We start from the raw sequence: 26,975 nt of genomic DNA on the forward strand, positions 1-26,975 counted from the left end.
GTGTCTCAATCGCCTGCCCACGCTCCCAAGAAACAAAAGAAAGAAAGAAAGAAAGAAAGACAGCAATTGCAGTTATCTAAAACGAGTACAGCAAATACTTATTTTGATGAGCTTCTTTTTCACAATCCCAATGTATTTATATAAAGTAAACGCTGTGGTAATGTGCATGGCTTGGTGGCGCGCATACTTGGATTCGCTGGCTGGGACGCAATACTTCTATCTGACTGTCCGAGCCAAGTCCTTCCCGACAACAATCAGCCACTGGATCCTTTAACCAGGTAAATGATTGTGTAGATGATCATTTTCAACAGCCGATGCTAAAGAAACTGCAGGACCTTGGTTACATTATGTTATTTACTTTGTTTTACTATGATGTGAATATATTGAGGCTTGCTTGGAAGGAAGGGGTCCCCAAAAGGAATAACAACACACGTGAACACTTGTTACAAATAAGAAACTAAGAGTAGAATAATTTAGGTTAACCTATTGTGGGCCACAATGTAGTCATACTTTATGCTATTCGTTTTGTGTTTCGGTTCACGCGTTTTGAACTGGTGCATTTAAAACCCGCTTCGTGAGATTGCGCATAGAAATAACACTTTTAGAAATGAACTGCGTTAACCGTGTATTGGCTATGCTGTTCCTGCCCCTTTTCATTTATCTCGCTGGATGGAATGCGTGTTATCTCTAGGTGTATAATCCATTTGCTCTCGCGCAGGAGGAACTCTGCGTTGTGATTGGCTGGCGCTTCTAGTTAATGGCACGCGACTGTGGATGTAGTTATAAGAGTCCTCGCGTGCCAGCCTTCCGCTGAAGCAACTCTTAAGCACCCAGAGACAGTGCAAGGAGCAGGCAACTGCTGTTACTGGGCAACAGGACATCAGGTTAAAAAAAATGGACACAGTGTTAGATGAGTTGACGGGGTTGGACTCCTTCTCCTCCCCTTATTTTGACGAGGAGGATTTCTTCACCGATCAGTCCTCCAGAGATCACTTGGACACAGACGAGTTTCTGGACGAGGACGTTGACTTTCTTACAACTCAGATTCAAGAATACTACAAGGACAGCAGAATAGTGCACGATGGGGAGTACTGCGATGCTGGCAACTTTTCTTTCTCGTCCTCCTCGTCCACCTTCTCCTTCGGCTGCGCTGACAGCACTTCAGAAGTATCCCCCCAGCTCAAAGGAGAGGGCCCGCTGATGAAAAGGCGAAGGCGGATGAGATCAGAAGCCGACATGCAACATTTGAGGCATGCTGCCAATGTCAGAGAGCGTCGGAGAATGCAGTCTATAAACGATGCATTTGAGGGACTCCGGTCTCATATCCCTACACTGCCTTACGAGAAGAGACTCTCTAAAGTTGACACTCTGCGTCTCGCCATAGGCTACATTAACTTCCTCGCAGAACTGGTGCAGTCCGACATGCCTATAAGAAACCCTAACAGCGACACTTCTAATCAAATTAAGAAAGTTATTATCTGCAACAGAGGAACAAGTAAGCTGATTTAATGATATATAAGAGAAAGGTTACGGTTGTAAAATTAACTGTGGTTGTATTACATTATTGGCCATTTAACGTACATTTTGTAATGGAACTTTTGTTCTGCAAACCATATAAACGTATGTGATTATTAACCTTTTTATTATTGTTTTCTCCTTTTCAGGATCACCATCTCCAAGTGATCCCGACTATGGGCTTCCTCCTCTTGCAGGACACTCTCTCTCCTGGACTGATGAGAAACAGTTGAAAGAACAAAACATCATTAGAACAGCAAAAGTGTGGACCCCTGAAGACCCCCGAAAGTTAAATACCAAGACATCTTTAAACAACATCGAGAATGAGCCCCCTTTTGATTTCATATCATAAGAACTCTCATACTCACTTGGACTTTTTAAAATGACGTTGTACATACTGAATGTGAAATGTAAAATATATACATATATTGTAAATTCAGCTATCCAATCTATGTTATTAATGGCAATCAACTTATTTATTGTATTTATGAAATAGAATTAATGAACTAGAATCACCAGGTCTGAAAGTCTTTGTATTTAATTCTGTATTATTTATTTGAACCTAATATATGATTACCTAATTTAATCTAAAAAGAGAATTTGTGAACATGTTAAATATAAATATATATATATTAGAAAGCACTCTAAATATTGTGAATTAATTTATTATAATATATGAATTTCGTGTATTTTTGAAAATAAAACACGAGAACTCTATTTAATGTCTCTTTGATTGAATTGGCGGTTATGTTATAAATAATTATTTTTTTATAAAATCAAATGACAGATTTGAAGCCACTGAAATGATGTCCCTTTTATTCCTTTTACTTACACTACATGACTTGTTTATTCGTTTTTATGTAACTAGCTGGTGCTACATCCCTAGTTAATATCTCATATCACATTTAAGATACATTGTTACACCCTCCTGATAAAATAAAAGTTTAACTCGGACAAAATGTCTATAAATTAGATTGGTAGTAACTTGTAATGTGGAAGAAATGGTTTCCAGCCTTTTAAACACTCCTTATCAATTATGTTAAAGAACAGCTTTGTATGTATTTCTTCAGATTTACAAAGTCTATTTGCATATCAAAAGCAACAAACTGCCCCTGGTATCGAACACTTATCTCAGAAGTGCATTGGAAATAAAATGCATATGAAATTAGCTTCCTGCATTCACCGCCTTACTTTTATACAACTAATTCCATTGTTTTTTTATGGACAGCTATAATAATAGAAGGGGCAAACAAGGATACGGTCCCATTAACGCAAATGTTTGCAAACTTTGTTATTTTAAGATTTTTAGAGTACATTTTTATAGCCCATAGTTTCTAAAGTTGATCATTTTAAAGACTGCATACAGAAATATACACTTGTGCCCACAACACGTTCGTTAAGTACAATGGTTCCTTTATTTATTGTTGCTGTGTGTGCATATTATTTTTTTTTAATAAAATAAAAGTAAAAAGCATACCAGTAATATTTTACAGGATGGACTAGTTGAAGACAAGAAACGTGCGTCTTTTTTTTTTTTTTTTTTTTTTTTTTTTTGACAAAGCCTGATTACTTTGTACATCATTCAACCACCTGATTCTAAGACCAGCCATTTTTGTTTAAAATTATAACAGGCCACTAAATTGATAAAAGAAGCATGACAAAACCTAGTTTCTAGTTGCTACTAGAATGGCTGGTCTGTATATTCTGCAGGTGCTGCAAGAAGAAATTTTCCCGTGGTAGCAGCTTTAGTCTTGCCGCTCCCCTTTCTGTTTCCTACGTCAGCCTGCTTAGCCCCAGGCTAGGTATATGCCCATGCCTAGACATGCACTTCACAAGTACCCCATATAGCAGATATGGGAAAGCAACCGCGCATGGGAACTAGAACTCCAAGCTGAAGGTACAATAATGAGTTTTGTTTTGCTTACTTAATGGACAGCCGTTGGTTATATGGGCTGAACAATATTATTATATTGTTTTGTTTTCGATTTTACTATATTACAGTAATGATTCATATATTATTTGTATTTTTTTAAATATATTTATTTAATTTTAATAATTAAATATAACTTCAGCATAAATTATATATAACTTAATATATATATGATATATATATATATATATATATATATATATATATATATATATATATATATATATATGTTATATATGATTTATGCTGATCAAAACAAACAAACAAATCAGATTTTTGTAACTTTTCTGGGCACACATGGTAGCTTTTATGCATGGCGCTGTCAACAATCCCTGTTAGTAACTTGAACAGAAATGGTAAATGGTCTTAATGTATTAAATAATTTGATTTTGCAATGCATTAGAGCCTCATTAACAACACCGAAATTCGCGTTTGTGAAGTGATACAATAAAGCATGTAATTTCATTACACTCATTATAAAGTCAAATGTTAGAAAGTCAGACTTTAACTTAATAATGAGACTGAAAGTCTTGTACCGACTCCTGCTTTGTGGGGGCTACATTTCAATTGGATTTGGTAAAGTGGCACAGCACAATAAAACAACACTGCAATCATTGTTTATTGGCACCTATTGCTATTGAGAAGCGATGTTTTTGTTAGCACAATACTCCAAGACATCCTTAGTATGGTGTCGATCAAGCGGAAGAGTTAGGCTTCCAAAGTGACACGCCAGGGTCTCTATCTTGTCACTCTCCTGCGTTAGTTTGGCAAGTTCTTTTAGGCGAATACTTCAAAGTTTGAAAGGATGTATTTGTTTGCTTACTCTATTAAACATGCAAAGCCAATTGTGGCCAAGATTTTTTGGAGAATCTTAAACTAACCAAAACATGCGTGAATGCACCTTGCTAGTGCTTAGTTTGAAAATAAAGAAAGCGGCGCTGGGATACCTGTTGCATATTGAATTGGAAGCTTTGGCATGCAAACCGAGCTTGTGTTGGTCAGTACTTATGTGTTGCTTGGCATTGTAAGGACCAGCGTGTGGGCAGCTATGAATGACAACTATTCAGCACGTTAAAATCAGCGTGCCTTCTTCCATGAGAAACATTCAGCTCTTACTGGGGCAAAAATAGAAACAAGTCTACTAAAAAGTTTCTTTAACAGCACAGTGTCAAACCATGTTGTTCAATTATTGTACTTTATATACAACATTGTACATGTTATTTGTCAAAATAATACAAGCCAGCCACCATTTCAGTTCAGTATGAAATCAGCTGTAATTGTTGAGCACAAATCATGCACACTGGTAATCATATAAGCAAATTACACGTATGAAGCGTGTTTTCTGTAAAACAGAAGTATTTCATTTTTAATTAAAACATTGCATTTTTTATTTACACGTACACCTGTCCACACCACGCACGTATCTTTGTAAAATATTACGTTTCTATTTTTTATTTTATATTTCGTAATTATAATTTACAACAGGCTGCTCCTATAGGTCACAATTGTTCATGTTTTATTTTCAAAATAATTAATTAAATACATGCAAACGGATTAAACTAAAAATGTGTATTAATTACTAACGGGTATCCCACGTACAATGTGACGAATAGTAATTACAATAATAACAATAGTAATACATAGCAATAATCATGGCAAGTAATTCCAAAAAGAATACCATACCCAATACCAATACAATAAAAAGATATATACTGTGTGAAAAAAAAACCATCAAAATAAAAACCGAAAGCATCTGAAAACATGTATTTGCACTACAAAAGGCAGTGCGCATTAAGACCTTTACCATTGGCAATGGGACGCTTGCCCGTCTTGATTCCCAAAGCTTTAAATCTGCCAATATTGGGATTATCACACTATAATATCGGCTGTGACACTTCCTAAAGCCACGAACTCATCACATTCTAATTAATGTAGCTTTTCTGTGGCATCGAGTGCCAGCTGCGAGGTTGAACAAACACCAGTTGACTCTCCCCTGGTAAACCTCGTGGGTAAATCCGCTCTAACCAAGCATTCTACAGCTTGTGGAAATGGCCTGAACAATAATTCCACAACACATTTTACATATCTGGAATCATTCTCAGGAAACGATTCCCACGACGGGATGTGAGGTCTGGCCAACAGGTGTTCGGATTTGGCTGAGGGACATTTCTGGCTTACGGGGAAACCCAGGGAGGGAAAGCTTCTGCCAGTAAACAGGCTGCTCCGGCGCCTCTTATTTTACATGGCGTGGAAGCTGCTAACAATCAAAATGATATCTTTATTGCTAGGTTCATGTCCTAGGCTGTAACATATCAATCCCTGTCTTGGTTCTCTAGGATGCACCTGGTATTTCAAACGTGTTCTTTTTGTGCTTCTGGGTCCTGGACTGCAGCTGTCTAAAACAAGCAAAGAGAGAGGCCCATACAATGTCTCCAAGACGTGTTGGCATGGTTTGCTTGTCTTTAATGTGCCATTAACCATTGTCTTTATACAATATGGGAACTGTAAAGCATGACATTTGTTATAATAAAACACATTCTCAATGATACACTTGTGCTGAAAGCTCTAGCCCGAGCCAACAAACAGTCCAAAATCTTGTTTTGTCTCCCTGGCTAAATCTACTGGCAATTAGACTCAAGCCCACTGCTTTACCCTGATCAGCCAATTAAATTTATGCCCTCTAATTTTTCACATAGAAAAACAAGTCTCGGTGCTGGCCCCTAAAGCCATTGATTTTCTTGCTATCACCTGGCGTTCAGACCTTAGTTCCATTTATCAAGAAGAGAAACGTCAGGCGTTACATGAAGTGACTCTGTTACCATAAGGCTCTCACCATCCTGCTCCATTGTTTTCCCTTGTTAATAACTCATTACCAGGATTTAACAAATCAACCATTACATATGTTTTGTGTCTCCATATTTTGATCCGTACGATTAAGCAGATGCTACGATTGAAAATGGAAAAGTCCAAGGCTACTCTCGTCTGAAAGAAAGAGTGCAGACTCAAACACGAGCAAACAAAGAGCTTCAGGAGATCTTCAGAAAAACATTTACGACCAATAAACAGACTTCAACCTGCTCTATTTCAACCATTGTGTGGCTTTTGAATAATTAAGGTTAATAGGAAAAGGTTTGTATACGTTGAATGCCAAGACCACAGGTGCAGGGTGGCACGATGAATGATTTGCCTGATTTTTGCCAAGCTCAAGGGCTCTTCTCTTGGACCTTAAAGCTAATAGAAAATATTGTCATTTCTTTAATTCACAGCATTACTTTCATTCAGAACAAAGCCGAGGGATGAAAAGCTTATGCTTTATTGAAACACGCTATGTGGTGGCCGCTATGCTTCCTAAAGAAAGGGAGAGTCAATGCCAAAGCGCGCTTGGGTTTGTGCGCAAGCACTCCATCTGAATCAAATAAAGGACCCTTTCCAACCTTTAAAAGCCCACATTTTACCTTTTTATAGCTTTAAAGGCTTTATTCATGAACCATACGGTGCTAAGCCACCAGCCGGTTGAATCGGAGATGGCCCTGATGCCTCAGAGCATTTAGATCCAAAGTTATTAAACTTTTCAAAACTTTCCATCCCAGTAACAAGTGCACAAAGGCGCGCATGCGTGTAAGATTTTCTTTTAACTACCATTGCTCAATGGAGCATAACAAATGCAACGGAATAAGCTCAGCATAACAGGCATGTTCTTTTTAACCGTATAGGGTACAGTTAATTCGCTATAGATGTTAGGTTAACGTTATCAAAGCAAGCGAAACAGATATCTCCAAGTATGTGCCCGTGGCGCATGGAACTGCCCATGGATGACTAGAAAAGCATATAGGAGAGGCTAAACTGGTGCGCCTGAGTCGATAAAGAGGACTATGACTAGCTGCGCTAATGCAAGATCTATCCACAAAAATACCCACAAAAACGCGTTGTTCATTTGGGACCTATCCAACCGTTATCGGTCCTAAAATAGCCATAAACAAGATGTTTAGCTTTGTTTCTACTTTTTAAATATTTACAAAGCCGAGATGCAGGTTGTGCTTTCCCACGAGGGCCCCTTCCCTGGGTAACTTGGCAAAGCTGGGGAAAGTAGAATTTAACCCTTCTTTTACTGTGAAGCCAGTAGGCTACTATTGCAGTATCGCCTGAGACTGCAACAGTAAATAAGCAGGCAATATATCCATTATAACCGATTCATTCCAGCTTTACGCCGCGAGTGCGCAACATGTTGACAAATATAGCCTAACTGTGGAACCATGTTTAGTTCAGAAAGTTTAGCTGCCGTGTTTGCAGCTGATACTCTTTACCGACAAACTTTTTTTTTTCTTTTCTTTTTATAATAGCAAACATGACTAACGTTGTTTTGTTCTCGATAAGGGGCAATCTCCTGCGATTACCAGGTAAGTTTTAAACCTCAGTTATAATAATGACTAATAAATCACTTATGGCCTATGTATAGCCTACTCATTATGATTAAAAATATGAAATGTAATTCTAATATTTTAGTAATTTAATTTAGTAAGATACGTTCATATATTAAATAGGGTACCTGTTTTTAAGAGTATCGCTTTATTGATCATGTTAAACATAATACACTTGGCCACAAAACTGCATTATGCATTTTATATTCATATTTTTAAAATATATTTAACGTTTTCATTAACATATGAAAAGTGAAAATATTTATTGCACGTGTATATTAGTGTTGTGTTTTCTGGAAACGTCCTTCGTTTTTCATGAATAATAGTCTAAATTTACTATTGGTACAACAATAAACGGAATCCTTTTAAAATAACATTATCCTACCTGGACTGTCTTTGGTTTAATTTTGATATGCATTGTTGGTGACAGTGGATATAATGGAAGTCCAAGTTTCCATATCATTTTGGTACTAAGAAATGCTTTTGATGCTTTTTTTCTGTAACTGTTTGACATTTTGTGCTGTTCAAAAAATCATAATACAGTAAGAGGGTACTTCATAGATTAAGCAGTGTGCTACTACCGTTTGTCTCGCTGCGCGCATAATTCAAATTTATGGCAAAAACAAGAGAACAAGAGGTGCTTCAGCTAACAACAAAAAGGTATTACACTTAATGCAATTATTTGGCAGTTTTTTTCCCCTCCCAAAGTTCTTAACGTACTTGAAACCCCTTTGAAGCGAGCCTCTTCACAATAAATTGTGAAGCTCGTGTATGCCCAACTTCCTCCGTTTCAGAGCTTTTAGCCAGTGGTGTTACTGTGTTGCCAGAGAGTTCTAAAAAAAAGTTTAAGTGTCGGAAATCAGTATATTTTGCAGGTGTAGAATGTCCCTAACAACCATGAACAGTATGTGCCCCCCTCCCAATAGCAAGAGTATGACAGAGACAGCTGGCTCCGTCTTTGCTGTGAAAACACCCCCTTGGTGGACCAAACACAACGACACTGCCCTTTCTGTAGGGGAACCAGAGACGCGCCTTTCACTGAATTAGCCATAAAGACGTCTTGCTAAGACTTTTGTTCAGCATCAAAGCAAAAGAATATCGCGTTTAATACGAGACGCATTGTTTCCAGCTTTTCCATGCCCCTATGAAATATTGCAGTGTTGATTTACAGGCTCAGTTCTTAATCCACACATACAGCCCTGTGGTTTTGTTTGTCCTCTGCAGACGTATTCATTGGATTCACAGCTTTACATATCACTCTTCTCATACTTTGAAATGCATCACTGTCATCACTGCTGATTTGATACATTACGTGGAGACCAGGTACACCTTCAAGGTCAAGTTAAATTTCCCATTTAAAAAGAAAACACAAGTCTTATAACTTTATTTTGATGTACCTTACAGTTATCTCTATCCGTTGTACGGACTTAGCTATTAAGTCCACTTGAGTTAGCAAGTTTTGCAAATAAGATTGGACAACTCAGTAAGAGCTGTTGAGACCAAACATACCAAAGTGAGTTCCCCATCACGCGAGTCTTCACTCGCACTGTCCTAATGATTTTCTCAATGATAAAAAACGGTTTCTATGTGAATAATATTTCAGTCAAACCTTTGTATGTAGCCTACCGTACTTCAAAAGTACGGCAACTAATGAAAATTAAAATTTATTCCACATCCTTTTCTAACTTTCAGAAAGTTTTGATAAACGTATTTCTTTTTTTCCCTTAAGAAGGAGAAAACTTGGGGGGGAATTGTATAGCTTTTTCTATTTTGATGATTGATTTGTTTTTATTCAGTCGACTTTTATTTACCTTCCAAAAAAATGTTTAACAAAAAATGTGATAAATTACAAATATGCAAATTTCTTTCAATGGTCTTGTAAGTGTGTCTAGCTAGAGTTGAATAAGTCCTTGCAGTCAGTCTGTGCTCACTCAGGACCCCAGGGAGCTGATCAAAGCACCCATTCTCTTTCATCCCTGGTATTCTCCTCCAAACTATTTCGATACAATATGTTTCCATGATGCCTGTAATGTGCTTGGGGACACAGAGCTCGTTACAACCTAGCTAGATCTGTCCACCCCTTTTGTTCAGCACCATGGAGTTAAAAAGGGCTTTGCCAGTTGCCAGCTTTCTGAAGTGTAAAAGCATGCGTCATTTTTCACCAGGTCTCGTTTTAATATCCTCAATAGACAAACTAAGAAACCGGCCGCTAGCTCTTTCTGGCATTAATTACACTGCTGTCCAGCTGATCTGTTTTCCTATTATATGCATTTCTCAGCAGGGATTTTTTTTTTTTTTTTGCAAGACAAATGCAGCTGCGAGTGGAACTATGAATGCATGTTCATCACAGCAGAGAAATACGTATACAAGAATTTCAAGTTCGAAAAAAATAAAACATAAAATTGCCAGCTGACTTTTATATAATTGTTTAATAAACTACAGCATCAAACCAACTCGTTTCTCCTTTTCTGTAGTTTACTATTTCCATTTCTAAAGATTTTTATCTGTATGCTTGGTGTTCATTTAGTTTGTTGCTCCCTTCTTTTGTAGATGCAATTTGTATGAAAGATACCCCACAAGTGCTTTGTGAACACACACGCACACACACACTCATTATCAAGTTCTATTTTGAAACTTTTTACAAAAGTATAGAATAGTATGTATATATATATTATCTATCTATCTATCTATCATATATATATATATATATATATATATATATATATATATATATATATACATATATATATATATATATATATATACACACACACAGAGTCACCTCCAAAATTATTGGCACCCTTGGTAAAGATGAGCAAAAAAGGCTGTATAAAATAAATAACACAGGTAATGAGCTATATTTTATGCTCAAATATATGGGAAAACCATATTCTTTTATTCTAATACAATTGCTCAGAGAAAAATGTTTTTTTATTAACAAGTAATAAAACATTTTCTCAAAAAGATAGGTGTCAGAATTATTGGCACCCCTAAAGATTCTTATAAATAAAATCAAACAAAATGAAATCTGCATTAACATTCTACTTCTTTAAGTTCATCTCAGTCTTAAGGAACTGTATTGTGGCCTTCCATGGCTTCCTGTTTCACTGGGGTATAAAAATGAGGTAACACGCATATGAAATCCATTTGTCATCCACCACCATGGGGAAAGGCAAAGAAATCACAAATGAAAAGAGACAAATGGTTGTTGACCTTCATAAATCAGGCAATGGGTACAAAACAATAGTTAAAAAACTAAATATACCACTTACCACTATTAGGGCAATAATTAAGAAGTTCAAAACCACTGGAACAGTGGTAAACTTGCCTTGTAGATTATGCAAGTGTATCTTGCACCCCACGCACAGTGAGGCAGATGGTTCGGGAGGCAAAGAGAAATCCAAGGGCCACAGTTGGAGAATTACAGAACTTGGTTGCATATTGGGGTCACCAAGTCCCCCAATCTACAATTAGATGCCACCTCCAGGCCAACAGGCTGTTTGGAAGGGTTGCCTGAAAAAAGCCTTTATTGAGAGCAACCAACAAACGTAAGCGCCTGGAGTTTGCTAAACGGCATTGGCACTTCGATTGGAACCGGGTGCTATTGTCAGATGAGACGAAAATAGAGCTCTTTGGCCACGCACACCAGTGGTGAGTTTGGCATCGAAAGAAGGATGCGTGTGCAGAAAATAAACTCATACCTACAGTAAAATATGGTGGTGGATCTTTGATGTTATGGGGCTGTTTTGCTTCCACTGGTCCCAGGGCCTTTGTTAAGGTACCAGGACATTTTAGCCAAAAACCTGGTTGCCTCTGCCAGGAGGCTGAAACTTGGCCGCAAGTGGATCTTCCAGCAAGACAATGACCCCAAGCACACATCAAAATCCACAAAGAAATGGTTAACTGACCACAAAATCAACATTTTGCAATGGCCATCTCAGTCTCCGGACTTGAACACCATTGAAAACCTGTGGTTTCAATTGAAGGGGGCAGTCCATAAGCGCAGACCGAAGGATATCAAGGATCTGGAAAGATTCTGTATAGAGGAATGGTCTAAGATCCCTCCCAATGTGTTCCCCAATCTCATAAAACATTATAGAAAAAGACTCAGTGCTGTTATCCTTGCAAGGGGAGGGTGCACAAAGTACTGAAAACAAGGGTGCCAATAATTGTGACACCTCATTTTTTTTGGAAATAAATTTATAATTTGAGAAATGTGTAATTTTGGTTGATTCCATTGAATCATTAATAAAGTCAAATATATTCCACATGTTGTAAAATTACAATATAGCTCAGTACTGGTATTATTTATTTTATATAGTCTTTTTTGCTCATCTTTATCAAGGGTGCCAATCATTTTGGAGGTGACTGTATATATATATATATATATATATATATATATATATATATATATATATATATATATATATATATATATATATATATATATATATATTGAGCACTGTTTTTTTGTATTCAGCCGATGAAGGACTTGTAGTCCGAAACGTTCTGATAATTGATTTGTAATCAATTTTTCTACCTTTTTAAGTACCTGAAATATCCTTTTCTTTTTTCTTTTTTCTTATTGATCATTTTGGTACACAGCAGTTTTCCTTTTTCTCAAACTTATAATATATATATATTACATTTTAAGTAAGACCTTGTAACAGTAACTTGGTGACTGCTGCATAGTTATCCACTTTCAGGCTGTTGTGCAAAGGGTTTGCATTTGGATATTTAAAAGTCAGTATAGCAAAGCCATCCTCTTTACTTTGACATACTTGGCACAGACAAGTGTTAAGAGAAGGCATCAAGAAGGAAAGCCATGCATACTGTTTAGTGGCTGTGTAAGTTTGGGTGATGGGCAGAAATTCCAGCCCTGACGCTGATGAACCCTCTCTGATGAAACTCTGCTGGAATCCAACTTACCAGCAATTGCCATTTATCTAACAAATAATGAATCCAATTAGATTCTAGAGCTGAAAAAAATCCCTTTCTTATGTTTTTTTCCCAAACATTTAAAAAAGTAAAAGAACTGCCAAACTGCTTTACAGTAAACCAGCCGCAGAGTGTGAAGGTAATGATATATATCTGACACCTGAAGGAACAAGTTTCTATGACAACGGTCTTTTGCAAACTGCAGAATTTTGCATGAATGTGGCTCATTCAGAACTGGACTTGAATGCAAAACAAATGGTATACCTCAATAATTATCAGCAGCTGTGAAGCAGTTTGCGCAAGGATCTCTTTGAAGTTCTAAAGCAGCAACCTTCAATCTAATCACAAAATAGAAATAACTGACAGTTGGGGAAAAAATAACATTCTAATATTTGATCTAATCGCGGTAATTGATTATGAGCTTATTGTACAAAGATCGTGGACTTAAAGTAGTGAACCGCCCCAGCTTATTGACTTTTCCTATCATTTTGATTGAGATCGCAACTCAACTAGGGATTGGGATGGTTAGTCAATACAAATTGTTGCTCTCCTTGGTGATAAAGTGAGCCTAACCAGTGAGTGTCTTATACTGCAATATGCATAGTTTAAAATATAAAATCTGCCGTATTAAAACCGCAACTATAATTTTTGTACATTGCACAGTGGTCTTGTATTTCAGGGTTGAAAATCCAGAGACTCGATGAGTTAAAGAGCTCCAGTCATTGTGAGTGTCCCCACACAGCTATTGAAAGTATCTGGAAAGCACCCATTCCTCTCTTTTGTGCTGAACATAGCATTTCATTTGGAGAACTAAACACCCTTATCCAGTGTAGACTGTGCTAGAAAAACTTTACTTGAAGTTGTCACAGATATTACTCTGCAACTATTTCTTTTCAAGCATTTAAATATGTGAAAAGGTCAAGTTGCAGGAAAAAAGTGAGATTTCTGTTACAAGCTGTAGCAGTTGCCTTTTTACACCAATTACTGAACCATTACCTATAGACACCACTACTGCTCGATAGTAATGACACATTTGTTTCTACAAAGTTCTAAAATGCAATGGTCCTCCCAAGTGGAATAGAATATATGAATCCACCTAACTCATACAATTAATACTTTACAGGTATGTTTACTTTGAGCATATAATTATGTAAAATATGCCAAGTTCAATTTGTGACAAAATATTGACTAATATACTGTATATATTTTTTATTTTCATTATTTTTTATTTAAAGGATTTTCAAGACAAACCCAGTGACAGTCGGTGTAGCAATCTTTAACATGACTTTCAAGACAACAGAGTTATTCCCAGACATTAATATGAACTGCCATTTAATGAAGGGCTCATATTTGCCACTAGTTTCAGTGTATTAGACCAACATCTGAGTTATACCAACATTATATTTGTTTTAGAAAAATATACTTATAATCCACACTAGGGTTATATAATGATACAGTATATCCATTAATGATTACTGTTGAGGCATTGTAACCAACTTGCAATAATGTCAGAATCAGCAGCTACCAATTACTACCAATTGTAACAAAGTAGTCATTTATCTTTTACATGTGTCTTTTATATATGGTTTTTGGTAAGGTTCCACTTGAACACAAATACCCTATTCATTTATACAGGTTAATTGGATCAGGGAGTTTGTATAACTGGACCTTAATTGGTTAACTAGATGTCATGAGCCTTACATTGCACCAAACACATTGAACTGGAATCTAGATCAGTAGCCTAATAAAAATACAGACTCATTTGAATTAATGGTCTGCTAAAAATGAAAAGAAAAAAATGTCATTGTTGCTGAAATATTCTGTTTTTAATTATTTCTCCAATCATTCAAGAGATTTTACAATCATTTTCTACTTTTGTCCGTTAATGTTTAAACTTTTTTTTGTGTGTGCATTTTACTGGATATTGGGGACGGAAAAGAAAGAACTCCTCTCATCTCCTCCTCATCTTCAGATATTATCTGCGATTCTGGAAACAAAAAGAAGTTCTTAATGCCACTTCAAATGGTATTATTATTAAAAATGTATTATTTTTCTCCTTTAATAAAAAGGAATGGTATATAATTTATTTTAGCTACATCTCTGGTTGGTTTGATTTATTTCCAATACATTATACATAGTAAAATAAAATACACACACATAAACAAACACACACACACACACTGACATAAACAAACACACACACACACACACACACACACACACACACACACACACACTGACACACACACACACACTTCTATAAAATTAGTATTCCTTGGTTGACAATATAATTTTACAAAGTAAACATTTTGGAAAATTAATTATTTACTTCTCCAAAATCTACAAAACATAACAAGAGAGGGCATTGTCCTTAAAAGGCTAATAGCATTTCACAGGTAATGCAATTTAGAAAGAAACATTTCCATGTTTTCTCTTCCAACAATGTGCATTTTTGTAAAGTGCTATAAATTGCAATTCAAAACCACTGATCTAACCATCCCCAATCATTTTTTATATCCATCAAATGAATAAGGATACTCCCATTGGGAGGGGCGACATGACATTTCCCTTAGCAATTCTAAACAGGTCACAGACCTTTCACAGACCCCAAGGCAGTGGGAGGGGGCACTTAACTAAACCGTGTAACCGAATCAAACCAATGGTTACCCCTTTTCAATACCATTGGAATGGTGTGCACAATACTATTCACATAGCAGCACAGAAGGATTGGTCATCTGAGAAGCAATTCTGTGTTTATTGTTGGAAAGATCCACAGCGCCAGAGGTACCGCCTTACAATTTAGAGTGACTCTGGCTTCATTTTGTAATAAATAAATAAATAAATAAATAAATAAATTACGGTTTGTTTTAAAGCAGACACAAAGAAACAACAATGCTGCCCCGGAGATGACCTATAGCTTTCAGGTTGCTTGAACACATCACAATTTCCATTGTTAAGGTTGATTAATTGAGACTGATAAGTTACCATGAATAAAGATTGTTTTTCTGTTTAATGTAGTGGGCCTGATTTAGTAAATGCTTCATTCACGTGTCTTTGTAATGCAGCATATGGGCAAGACGTATTCAGTATCACAAAATTACACAATTTATTATGCTTATACGCTTTCACAGTTGTTGTTCTTTTCACTTTGTTGGTACCGACCAATTGTACTTTCAGTCGTACACAATCAGCAGTCTATTTTTTCTGCCATGACTCATTTTGAAATGGTTTAAAAAATAAACCTTTAAAGCAAATGAATACTGGCTATTCAAAAAACTATATAGACACAAATTCAAAGCTGTTTATTCGCCAGTGTCACATAAAAACAAGGAAGAACTTTGTAGAACATATGTATTAATTTAAAGGTTTTTTTTTAATACTATCCTGGTTAAAAATTGGATATGTAGGGAACAATATGAGCAATTTGATGTCACTGACCCAAATTGTATGAACAACAATCAAAAAAGAAAAACGAAAAACAAAACAAAACGAAAAACAAAACAGTACTCTTTAAAATAAAAATAAAAAAAACTAAATTAATAACGTGGTATGTTAATATAGGTTTGGCTAGTTGTTTAATATTACCATTTGGATTTTCCTTTAACAGAAGAATGCACTAGAGTCTATGCTTACGCAAAATATAGCTATATTTGTAAAAGAAAATATTATACACAAAGACATCTTTATTTAACTACACAATTCGCCAGGACCACCTTAGAGCACTGTCCTGCAGAATGAGGATAACTGCACAGTTTGACTGCAGTGTTTGCAGACTCTTTCCAAGTGACTCACACTGGCTGGTGCCTTATCTCTAATGTTTCAATTAAATTGTGTCAATTGTGATCCCTGCTCCAAATTCCCATGGTTTAGTCCTGGAGCTTGTGGAAGCCTGCTAAGGTCAGTGCCATAGCCCATCTACTCCTGTTAAAAAACAGTGGCTGGGGCTTCATAAATCTGTCACCCTCCAGCACACTGCTTGTCACAAACACAGACAGACTCTATTACAGTTTATCAGGGGCCCTACCAGTCCTTTTTTTTTTGGAAAGCCGTGCAGACTGAAATCATTGTGCAATGCGCTTTCTGTTTGGTGTAGTCGTGTGAGGAGAAGACTTGTAAATGATATCCTAAAGCCTAAAGGTTATAAGTTGCACTAAGGATGAATAGCCTACTGCTTATACAGCATCTGGCTGCTATCTGCATATGATTTTTAAAAAAGATATTTAAAGCTTGATTATTAGGAAGAAATGTTAAGAAAAATGTGTGGGTTTGTTTTGTTTGTGTGTTGATGGCATAGTTGATTGGTTAAAACTTAAAACCAGAAACACTAACTATACCACACTGTCATTTATAATGTGGATTTAGAGAGTAATATACCTAGTTTATTATATCTCAATGTAGTAAGCACCAAGAAGTAAGTTACTGTGCCTCTCTAATCATAACTAAGACTTTGTCAATTACAAATAATTTACAAGACAGACAAAAAAAGTTGAACCATACATGGTTTACTGAGCCTCAAAATATGTCTCTTTTAAATATACAGGTGAATCATTTAAGTTGGCTAATGGGTTTGAAAAGAATATCTACCATTTAGTCAGAATTTCACTTTAGTTAAACTAACCCTGTTCAGGGTTAAACATTGTATTCAATCTGTGTTTGGGATTTTGTGGGTCTTCTAAGCTCATCGGCACGGTTCTTTCAGCCAAAGGTTCGGACAGTTCTGTGATACATTACTAAGATTATTTCATTTTTAATTCATGGTTTCTAATCACATATAAATAAAATAGATTTATAAAGTGCACATGAAAAAAAAAACAGTCAGGAAGAATAGAAAAGTAAAAGCTGAGAGCAAAACACAGATTCTTTGTCTCTGAATATTGGATAGTTTTAATGTGTTAACAAAAACAACAGTGTAATCTAACAGATTCATTTGTGTTAGCTTCTGTGCATCAGATATTTTTGTTTGAGCGCTTCCATATTGACAAAGAGCATTAAGACTCACTGTTGCTTTGAGCGTTATCTTTGAGAGTCATGTCTGTTAAGCTCATTAGCCAAGTTCCTAATGATCAAAAAGTCAATAGCTCCCAAATAGAAGAGAAAGATTAGAAACAGAAGTCTGTGAGAAAGATCCAGCACGTGGGATTGTCAGGGTTAAAATGTCTTAAGCATTATTCCTAGCGACAGTTACGTTATAGTTCGTAAGAGTTAATTATCGCAAGTCACAATCAATTATTTTTTTCAAATCATTATAATAAAATGCTGTTGTGGTTTTATGCCGATGCTTAAAAAATGTCAAATTATAATTTTTACTCTAAACCGGTAGATGAAAATGTACTGTATAAATACCCTCATGTCACAAATGTAAAAGATTTTTAGAAAATGGTCCCAGTTGAAATTCACAGAGCTACCAGCCATCACTTCAGCCCTTCCCTCTGCTGTGATATACCTGCAGGAAGACTACTGGAATTGGAATTTACACATAGAGCAGAGCTGAATTAAACTGGATGGAAGATAGTGACACTATTGTTCACAGTATTAAAAACAAATGCTGTTAAAATCACCAAAAACAATAAAATTGAAAGCAAAAAGAGGTCTCTGTGTTGAGCTGGTTTACGGGTTTAGGCGTGGCGGTGTTTAGATCAGCCACCGTTTTGATCATTAAATGGAGCCCTATGTAACCTCTCAGATGGAATGCAGGTGAGACAACTCATTTATCTTTCTAACTAGCTATTCCCGTCATCCCAGACAAGAATGTCGTCAACAGGTTTATGTGTCTCACAAGGTGATTGATTGAACTCAGGCGTCTTGGGGTGAAAGTGAATTATCTTGCTGAACTACCACAATGTTTTACATCCATTGACATTTCAGTGACCAAAAGATTCTCACCACAAACCTAACAGTTACATTTGAAAGTAACAAAGCTACTATCACAACATGTTTTCGTTCCTCTAAATCAATGTCTGCTGCTATTATCTGTAAGAAGTTGTTCTCATCAGGAAATAATGGCTGCTACTGTGTGATGCCCCCGACACTCTGGCCAATACAATGTGACACAGTGGCTGTTTTACACTGCATAATCACAGAAAGTCCTAACACCAGATACACATTAATTATACAACTCATTTGTATATCAGATTAAGAACATAAAGTGTGTATTTTAAAAATGTGTTTAAAAAAAGGCACAGTCACAAACATGGAGCATGAACACACATAGATAGTGGTATGGATCCAAAAGTGAATACATAAAATAGTAATGTATCTAATACAGTATAATGAGCCTCAGGCACATAGTAGATAGATGTGTTAATAAACCTGAGCACACATTATAATTTGTGGGTGTGTGACTCAGTTGACTGCCTTTGATGTTTAAATCTAATGCTAGCAATTTTATTACATTTCTTTTTTTTTTTTTCTCTTGTTCTTAATTTTTTTTTCTAAAAAGGTATTTTTTCAATGTTTGGGTGTTTCTCTTCAGAAAATAAAAGAGATGGGGTGCAGGTCTTTAAAGTAATTGACAGACTGGACTGCCTCCCTTCTTTCTGACAACTTCCACTAATTAGCTTCCCTATCCAAGAGAGAAATCTGCATTATAATTAGCATCTGGCTCCCTCTGTGTTCTGATTAGGAGCTGGGAGGGAGGGGGAATGGGGGTCTGTCAATTGAATGTTGTTCATATTTATTCATATATGCTTCAATTCAGTAATTGTATTTTATTTTTTTATGGAGCAGTCAGACACAATTGCAGCTGTCTAGTTATTCTTTTCTTTTATACAGTTTTCCTACAGGTATTTAAGGGAATATTTTCAAAACTTGCATTTTTGTGTTAAGATTTAAGGTTTCGTTTGTGTTTAATGTTTAAAAAGACATGTCGGCTGACTTGAAACAATCTTCAATGCTGAGTGAACCCTGCAGTTGGAATACAGTTTTTTAAACAGAAGATAAGGACGGTGTAACTATAGCATTTATGACAGTGTTGAAAGAGTTAAAAGCACTAAAGTGTAGCGACAATGGGCTCCATTCAATTGATCTAACCACAAGCAGATCTAAATACCATCATTGAAATAATTGACATTTATTATGAAAATCAAACATCTAACAGTGCTTGTAACTGTCTTTATTGCATTACTGTCTGTAAAAATAGGCCCAATGTTACGAATGGTCCTATTTTGTGCTTTTAGATCAACTGAGTAGGCCCCAATGTATCTCTAGTGTTCTTTTCTTTGCATTTTACTGATAATAGTATAATTCAGGCTAACCTTCAGCAGTTGCTTTTCCACTTGGAATCCTGATTTCAGGTCTGGTTATTCTGGCCTTTTGGGACACAGGTCTAGATCCAATGTTAGGCTGACAATAAAGATCAACAATACATGTATTTCATGTTCCATTAAAAAAATTAGAATGTAATCCTGTTTTACTGACTTTCGTCGAAGTATATTTAACCAACCAGTGGTTCTCCTGGAGCACTGTAGCGGAACGCCATTTTGGAACCATCTTCTGTTGGCTTCATAGCATGCCTAACACCAGAACTATCAACCTGAAATTAAAACACTGGTACATTAATACATTAGCGACGACTAAATTTAAAAAAAAAAAAAAAAACACCAAACCACATATATACATATATATATATATATATATATATATATATATATATATATATATATATATATATATATATACACACACAGGGGTGGGGTGTACCCCATCACAATGCTATATACCCTCAAAATATTCCCTGATAAATACCTATCATAGTTTATTTTGGATGAAATTAAAGATGTATTCACTATGTATGAACATTTTACCTATCATGTTTTTTTTTTATTTGTCGGATTATAATTTTTTTTTTTTTTAATTTGGTAGTCGCCAATTATTTTTATTGTTTTCTCCTCAATTCACTCGGGAGGGGCGAAGATGAACACACGCTGTCCTCCGAAGCGTGTGCTGTTAGCCGCCCGCTTTTTTCCGGAGGACAACACAGCCCTAGGCAGTTTACAGGCCGCAGGTGCCCAGCCAGACCACAGGGGTCGCTACTGCACGGTGAGCCGAGGACACTGTGGCCGACCTAGCCCTCCCTCCCCCGGGCGGTGCTCGGCCAATTGTGCGCCGCCCCCTGGGAGCTCCCATCTTCGGTTGGCAAACGAAAAACCTGGACTCAAACCGGCAACGTCCAGGCTATAGGGTGCATCCTGCACTCCACATGGAGTGCCTTAAGCTACTAATAAGCTACAATAAAATCAATAAACTACTAACAACCAAACGAGCAAGATGAGCCGAATGGCCTCCTCCCGTTTGTAAACTTTCTTATGTTCTTACGTTCGTTACTGGACGCGCCACTCGGGAGCCCTGAATATTATAAATTTTGATATACTGTACTACAGTATGTAAGTACAGAAACAGGTTTGTAAACTTTGTATTTGTAAAGTTATTTTCCTAGTCTGGGTTGATGTTGAGGACAGACAGTGGCAGTGTAAAAACTTTACAAATGTGGAGTCTATTGATTGGTACCATTTTAGGACTGTCACCTTGGGTCATAAATTTACAATTTCACCCCAATCTCTTTTGTGCACATGTATAGTGTGTCCCAATGTACCAATGACATTCGATCATAGTTGTAATCTTGTGTGTGCAAAAAATTGAGTTAAATGGAGATTTAAAGAAGGATGTAAAGCCTGTTGGTTTAAAATACATATGCGGCTGGTGACAGAAAATGCCAGCAGTCTGCTTCAAAAATAATTTATGACAGTAAGTATAACTCTTATAAATGTATAAAACGCATTTAAAAAACACCTCATAATTTAATTGGTACTTATTTGAAAGAGATGCAGATTTGACCGCTAGTGTTTCTGATTCCGAACTGGGGACAGACATACAAAACCTCTCCAGCAGCTACTGTTAAACAGTATGAAATCTATAACCAGACGAAAAGATGATATTAAAATATTTAAACTGTTTATACAGAACCAGTTGTTAAAACGACATACGCAGTCTATCTGTCGTATGGAAACAAATATGCTTTCAATTCAATTGAACCAATCATTGTTGTTTTAACCAATGAGTTAGGATCTGCAGGGAGCAAGTTCACAAGACATGCCACAAGATGGATGTGCTTATCCCAGTAAAATACATTTTAATCTGAAACCTTCTTCTTTGTCCACAGCAGCAGGATTACATTTTAATCAAAGCAGTCCTTTAAATTATTACCAAAAAACAATACATACCACATAACTAATGGAAGCAGAATGAAGTGTGGCTGCCTGTCGCTCCAATGTCTGCCTTAGGTACATCTCATTCTTTACTGCATGAAAACTAGAAACGCACAGGTTTCATTAGGAAGAGTAACTGGAATTAATCATATCCAGTGTACAATTAAAACGGTATGTTGCACATTCATAATACCTTTGCTTGAGAACGGAAAACTTCTTTTCCCATGTACGGTTCAATAGATCTAACTGTTTTTTGAGGCTGTGGAAAACAAACACATTTGAATATTGTTTAGGATCCTATTTCAACCCAAACATTTCATTTCTTCAGAAGGTAAGCCATATTTCATTATCATTCCTACCTATTCATTTGTTTCCTCTGTTGCTGCTCAATGTCATTCGTGTTCTCTGGTTTATCAATTTCTACCTTGTGAGAAACAAATTATATTGTAAACCAAATTAGAATGAATCAGTTTATTTACAAAATATAGGACCAAGCTAATAAAAAGGAATATCTTAATATAGAACAAAACAAGATCATTCTTACCTTTTGTTCATCAACAATAGCTGGCTTTGCATTCCTCTGCAAATTAAGCAAGTCTTGTTTTTCCTTTTCTAAATCAGTCACCATTTTAGCTTGTTTTTCTTGCTGAGACAACATCTAGATATGTGGGGAAACGTAGTCTCATTAAAGGTATTATATGTTCATTTGATATAACAGAGGTTGTAGCTTGAATGAGAACAGTTAGATATCCAGGGATTTTGTATTACGCACAATACACATAAAAGTGATGGCCCTGATAAAAGTAAATGTATCACAGGAAAAGGATTGACCAAAATATGTGTTCTCCAACTAAAGTTTAACAAGACTGTTACTGTTAAGTGTGTTAATGTGACAAGACTGAGGAACACAATCTGAATGTGCTTATGAAACACTGAATTATATTATTGGTTGTTTGGTTATGGTTTTATAAAATTAACAGGTGTTTTTCTCCTTTCAGAAAATAGGAGTTCATTAAGACCCCGCCCCCTTTTCAACCAATCTGCATGTTGGAAATGTTATTCACAGAAATGACTATTAAATCATATAATGCAATCACACCAAATGAGGGTCTAGTATGCATAATGCCTTTTTGTGTCTATATGCTAGTTCGTTTTGTGGGTGCAGGTCTTGAAGGGCATGTCAACCACTTGTAGATTCTTGAACAATTCACTTTGTTAGGAAACCATGAAAGCATCTACAAAGTGGGAGTATTTAAAGATCTAGCTTTGCTTTTCAGACTAAGATTGTGGTGTTGTGCATTGTGAATCACAGCTTTTTATCAATGGAAATTGCTAATGCCTTTATGTTTACAACCAATCATGAAGAAAATAAAAAACTCTTTGGATCTCAATTATGTCAGGCACATACATTTTTGGTGTATTTGTAAAGGTGTCAATTTAGCATAAATATCTCTCTAATGCTCATAGCTGGGCATTCAACTCTACGTCATCTAAAGAAAATATAGTATTCTTCAGCATCTGCAAGACAGCTTTGTGCTTCTCTGAGGATTTAGTCCATAAGGTTAATTAAAAACTCTTAGAAGTGTTCACATTATGTGGGCTAGAAGAGCCAAATACAAATTATTACTTGTACTCTTTCATTTTGAGCCATGTTTATATAAGAGATAAGATATTAACAAATGACACTGAAAAAAGATCAATATCTTTAATAGGAGGCTATTCTGCTTGTATTGTTAGCCCTTCTTTATGAAATGGACTTTCAACTCATCTATTATACAATACAATGAATCACAGCATTTCCTCTCCAAACCATCACTTTGTTTTGTCAGCTGCTGGCACATTCCACTTTCTCTGTGTTCGAGGCGTTCGTCTCTATGTGGTCAGTTTGTTGACAGGATCTCTCATATGACAGGGAATGAGTAGGTAGAGGTGGTGATGCATGGTATTACGATGTATCCATCCACAAAAAAAAATGGTTTGATTCATATATAGTTAACCATTTAAAATGAACAACTGTAGCAAGGAGAAGTTACGAGTAAATAGATTCTACAGTTGCTATAAACAAATCTAACCCCCTTTGGTATACCATGCTGGAGTATGCTACAGAAACCATGTTGTGTTGCTTCTTCTAAACATTTTATCTCATAACCTAATGTTTGCATAAATAAAATAACTATTGAAACTGTTTTTCTTTTTTTTTTTTTACTTCAGCAAAATGTTATTGCTTTTGGAAAAACACTTTTGTATAAAATACAAAGGTATCTTGTAAAGCACTTTGTGATGGTGGTCCACTATGAAAGGCTCTATATAAAATAAAGATTGATTGACTGATAAACGACAAGAACATTTCACAATTTCCAACACTCACAATCCCTATGCATTTGCAGGGAGGATAATGCTTTGGAAATATTGAGCCCAAAATGTGTGTAGGTAGACACCTGTGGTTGACAAAATGGGACACATCTAGACTTGGTCCAAACTTATTCTTCATGTATTACCAAAGCTTAAACCAGCCACTGCAGTGGCTTCAGATAAGATACAGCTGGCTTTACCTGCCACTGCTTTGATTGGAACTCTGATGGAATCTTCAAAAGACATAATGCAGATATTAAAACACATATAAGAGATATGAACTGAGAAGAGGTGAGGGTTTGAATTTTAAATACACACAATACCCATTTTCTAATTCTAATCATGCAGGCCATTATGCTCAAACAATGAAACTTCAATGTAACATCACATTTCACAGTTTTTTCAATAGCGTTTAGACTAGAAGTCTTTCTCAATGTCTTCAGTTGAAACCCATAACGTTTTTGTACCTGTATTTTGTAAAGTAGGTAGACCTATTGTACTGTACATATAAAGACGTCAATAAAAATGCAGTGGGCTACATAAGCATTTAATCATTAAAAAATAATAATAATAATAAAAATACACCTGTTAGGGCAGAACTCCTGTGACTACAAAACATAGATTCTATAGCAACTTCAAATAGAAGCTATTCAAATATAAGCAGAGTGACTGTACTGTATGTATATCTGTGTCCTCTGGGACAACTCTGTAAATAAGTTGTAACAACTCTACAGTCCATTCCTATCCCTGTTAACAAACACAATAAAGAAATCAATAGTGTGTGTGTGTAAGAAGTGATCAAATGCCAGATCTAGGATAATGCCTTGTTTCAAACAAACAGCATCTATTCGCAGAGACAGTCCAAATCTAATCTCTGCCTGTATGACAAGAGGAATGAGAAATTCAAGTATGGTGTAGGTCTAATATGTTTCACCATGTTTTAAATAGAACAAATGATGAGGCAGAGTTCAAGTAAATAATACCATACAGTGCTGGAAACACTGAAAATAAATAGGCCTTCCAGAAGATGAATACTGTAACACTCTGTGAGTTCGCACATGATTTTCTACCACATCATCCCTGAACCACTCAACTATCCTAAACCCTTCATCCACATGAATTCAGAGAAAAGAGTACCTTTTCTAAGTCTGATACATTTTACCTACTAAAGTAGTTTTAAAAAACAGACCCACTTGAAAAGGAACATTTACACAATCACAATGACAAAGACAATGCTTATTAGTAAATGTCCGATTTATAATATGGGTTACAAATATCAAACACTGTGCAGTCATTACATTGCACTGTTGACAAAAGAAGCCTCTGTTTAGTATTATGGGGATGTAGTTTAACCATCCCACATGGTAATAAGAGATAATACTTAAGAGATGCAGCGTGTGCATTACCGGTGCCTCTGGCCTTCCTGATACACCTGTAAGGTATTTAAAGGTATAGAACACTGTGACATGCACACAACTCGGACAATCCCCTTGTCTGTGGCACCAGATGATCTAGTTTGGTGTCTGCACAGATTTAATCAAACCTCTTGCTGTCCTTTTTTTCAATTCACATGACAAAATCTGAATAAACCCATGTATCTTTGTTAATTTGGTGTTACTGTGTCAAATGGGCAGCAGTGTGGAGTAGTGGTTAGGGCTCTGGACTCTTGACCAAAGGGTTATGGGTTCAATCCCCAGTGGAGGACACTGCTGCTGTACCCTTGAGCAAGGTACTTTACCTAGATTGCTCCAGTAAAAACCCAACAGTATAAATGGGTAATTGTATGTAAAAATAATCTGATATCTTGTAGCAATTGTAAGTCTCCCTGGATAAGGGCGTCTGCTAAGAAATAAATAATAATAATAATAATAATAAATGAACAAAAGAGCCTCCAGAAGGACAGTTACGGTACAAAGGCTCGGTTTTGTCTAAAGAGGATTGGGTGAAAAAAATAAAATATAGAAGATTGCACAGCACTTGTGTTTCAATAGACATATAAGTGCAACATTAGCCATGTTTGGATATTATCAATTGTCCTGATTTTCTAAAACAACAAAAAAGACAAACAAAAATATATATGTAGTGAACAATTTCACTAATTTTAAGGTTCGTAGCCCCTTAAAATCAGATCCAGACAAAAGAATTTGAAGTTTTTAATAGGACTTTTGTGCCGTTTTATTAATTACAGAAATAAAAGACAATTGCACCAAAACAAAACAAAACCTAACTGGTGCGCTAACTAAACCTTTCGGGTAAATACCTAACTATAAAACCGGACGGCTACACCGTTTACCGGTAGAACAGAACAGTTTTCAAACACACACAATAAGGTTTCCACACTATCTTCGTGAACTCAGACAGATTTTCACCGCGACAGCCTCACTTCACACACAGACTGGAGGCTGCCCCGAACAAACAATTCTCTTATCACCTGCCTTGCAGGCAGGTGATAATTATTACCGATTGAAGCCAGGTGACTCTCATCCTGGCTCCCTCCTGTGGCATTCTGGGGTATGTAATCTTTTGTAACCCCTCCTGGACTATATTTTTTTCCTCTTCCTCCCCCCAGTCTGTCACAATATACATTGTATATGAATGAAGATGCACAGAACAGAATAG

At 36.2% G+C, this 26,975-nt stretch overlaps 2 protein-coding genes across 5 annotated transcripts in view; one reads left to right on the forward strand and one right to left on the reverse strand.

The window, feature by feature from the left end:
- The first annotated feature begins 654 nt into the window (after window positions 1–654).
- On the forward strand, window positions 655–2,232 carry LOC117399798 (pancreas transcription factor 1 subunit alpha-like). Its single transcript, XM_033999175.3, has 2 exons — window positions 655–1,495; window positions 1,665–2,232. Exons 1-2 carry the CDS (start codon window positions 895–897, stop codon window positions 1,865–1,867), a joined length of 804 nt encoding a protein of 267 aa, XP_033855066.1. The 5' UTR covers window positions 655–894; the 3' UTR covers window positions 1,868–2,232.
- c4h10orf67 (chromosome 4 C10orf67 homolog) overlaps window positions 1,123–26,975 on the reverse strand; it is a 51,416-nt gene continuing 25,563 nt past the window's right edge. For 2 of the 4 annotated variants that reach the window (XM_033999172.3, XM_033999170.3), the window contains 7 exons: window positions 22,549–22,662; window positions 22,364–22,428; window positions 22,198–22,263; window positions 22,020–22,107; window positions 20,243–20,332; window positions 20,055–20,142; window positions 14,018–14,788 (listed from right to left, as the gene is read on the reverse strand). In XM_033999172.3, coding sequence (XP_033855063.1) covers window positions 14,691–14,788; window positions 20,055–20,142; window positions 20,243–20,332; window positions 22,020–22,107; window positions 22,198–22,263; window positions 22,364–22,428; window positions 22,549–22,662 — 609 coding nt within the window. In that variant the 3' untranslated portion in view covers window positions 14,018–14,690. Of the gene's footprint in view, window positions 1,198–1,636; window positions 1,731–14,017; window positions 14,789–20,054; window positions 20,143–20,217; window positions 20,333–22,019; window positions 22,108–22,197; window positions 22,264–22,363; window positions 22,429–22,548; window positions 22,663–26,975 lie in introns of those variants that run through there. The other 2 variants (XM_033999171.3, XM_033999174.3) reach the window with 2 other exon arrangements.

This window comes from Acipenser ruthenus, chromosome 4 (genome assembly GCF_902713425.1).
Source record: "Acipenser ruthenus chromosome 4, fAciRut3.2 maternal haplotype, whole genome shotgun sequence".
Lineage (NCBI taxonomy): Eukaryota > Metazoa > Chordata > Actinopteri > Acipenseriformes > Acipenseridae > Acipenser > Acipenser ruthenus.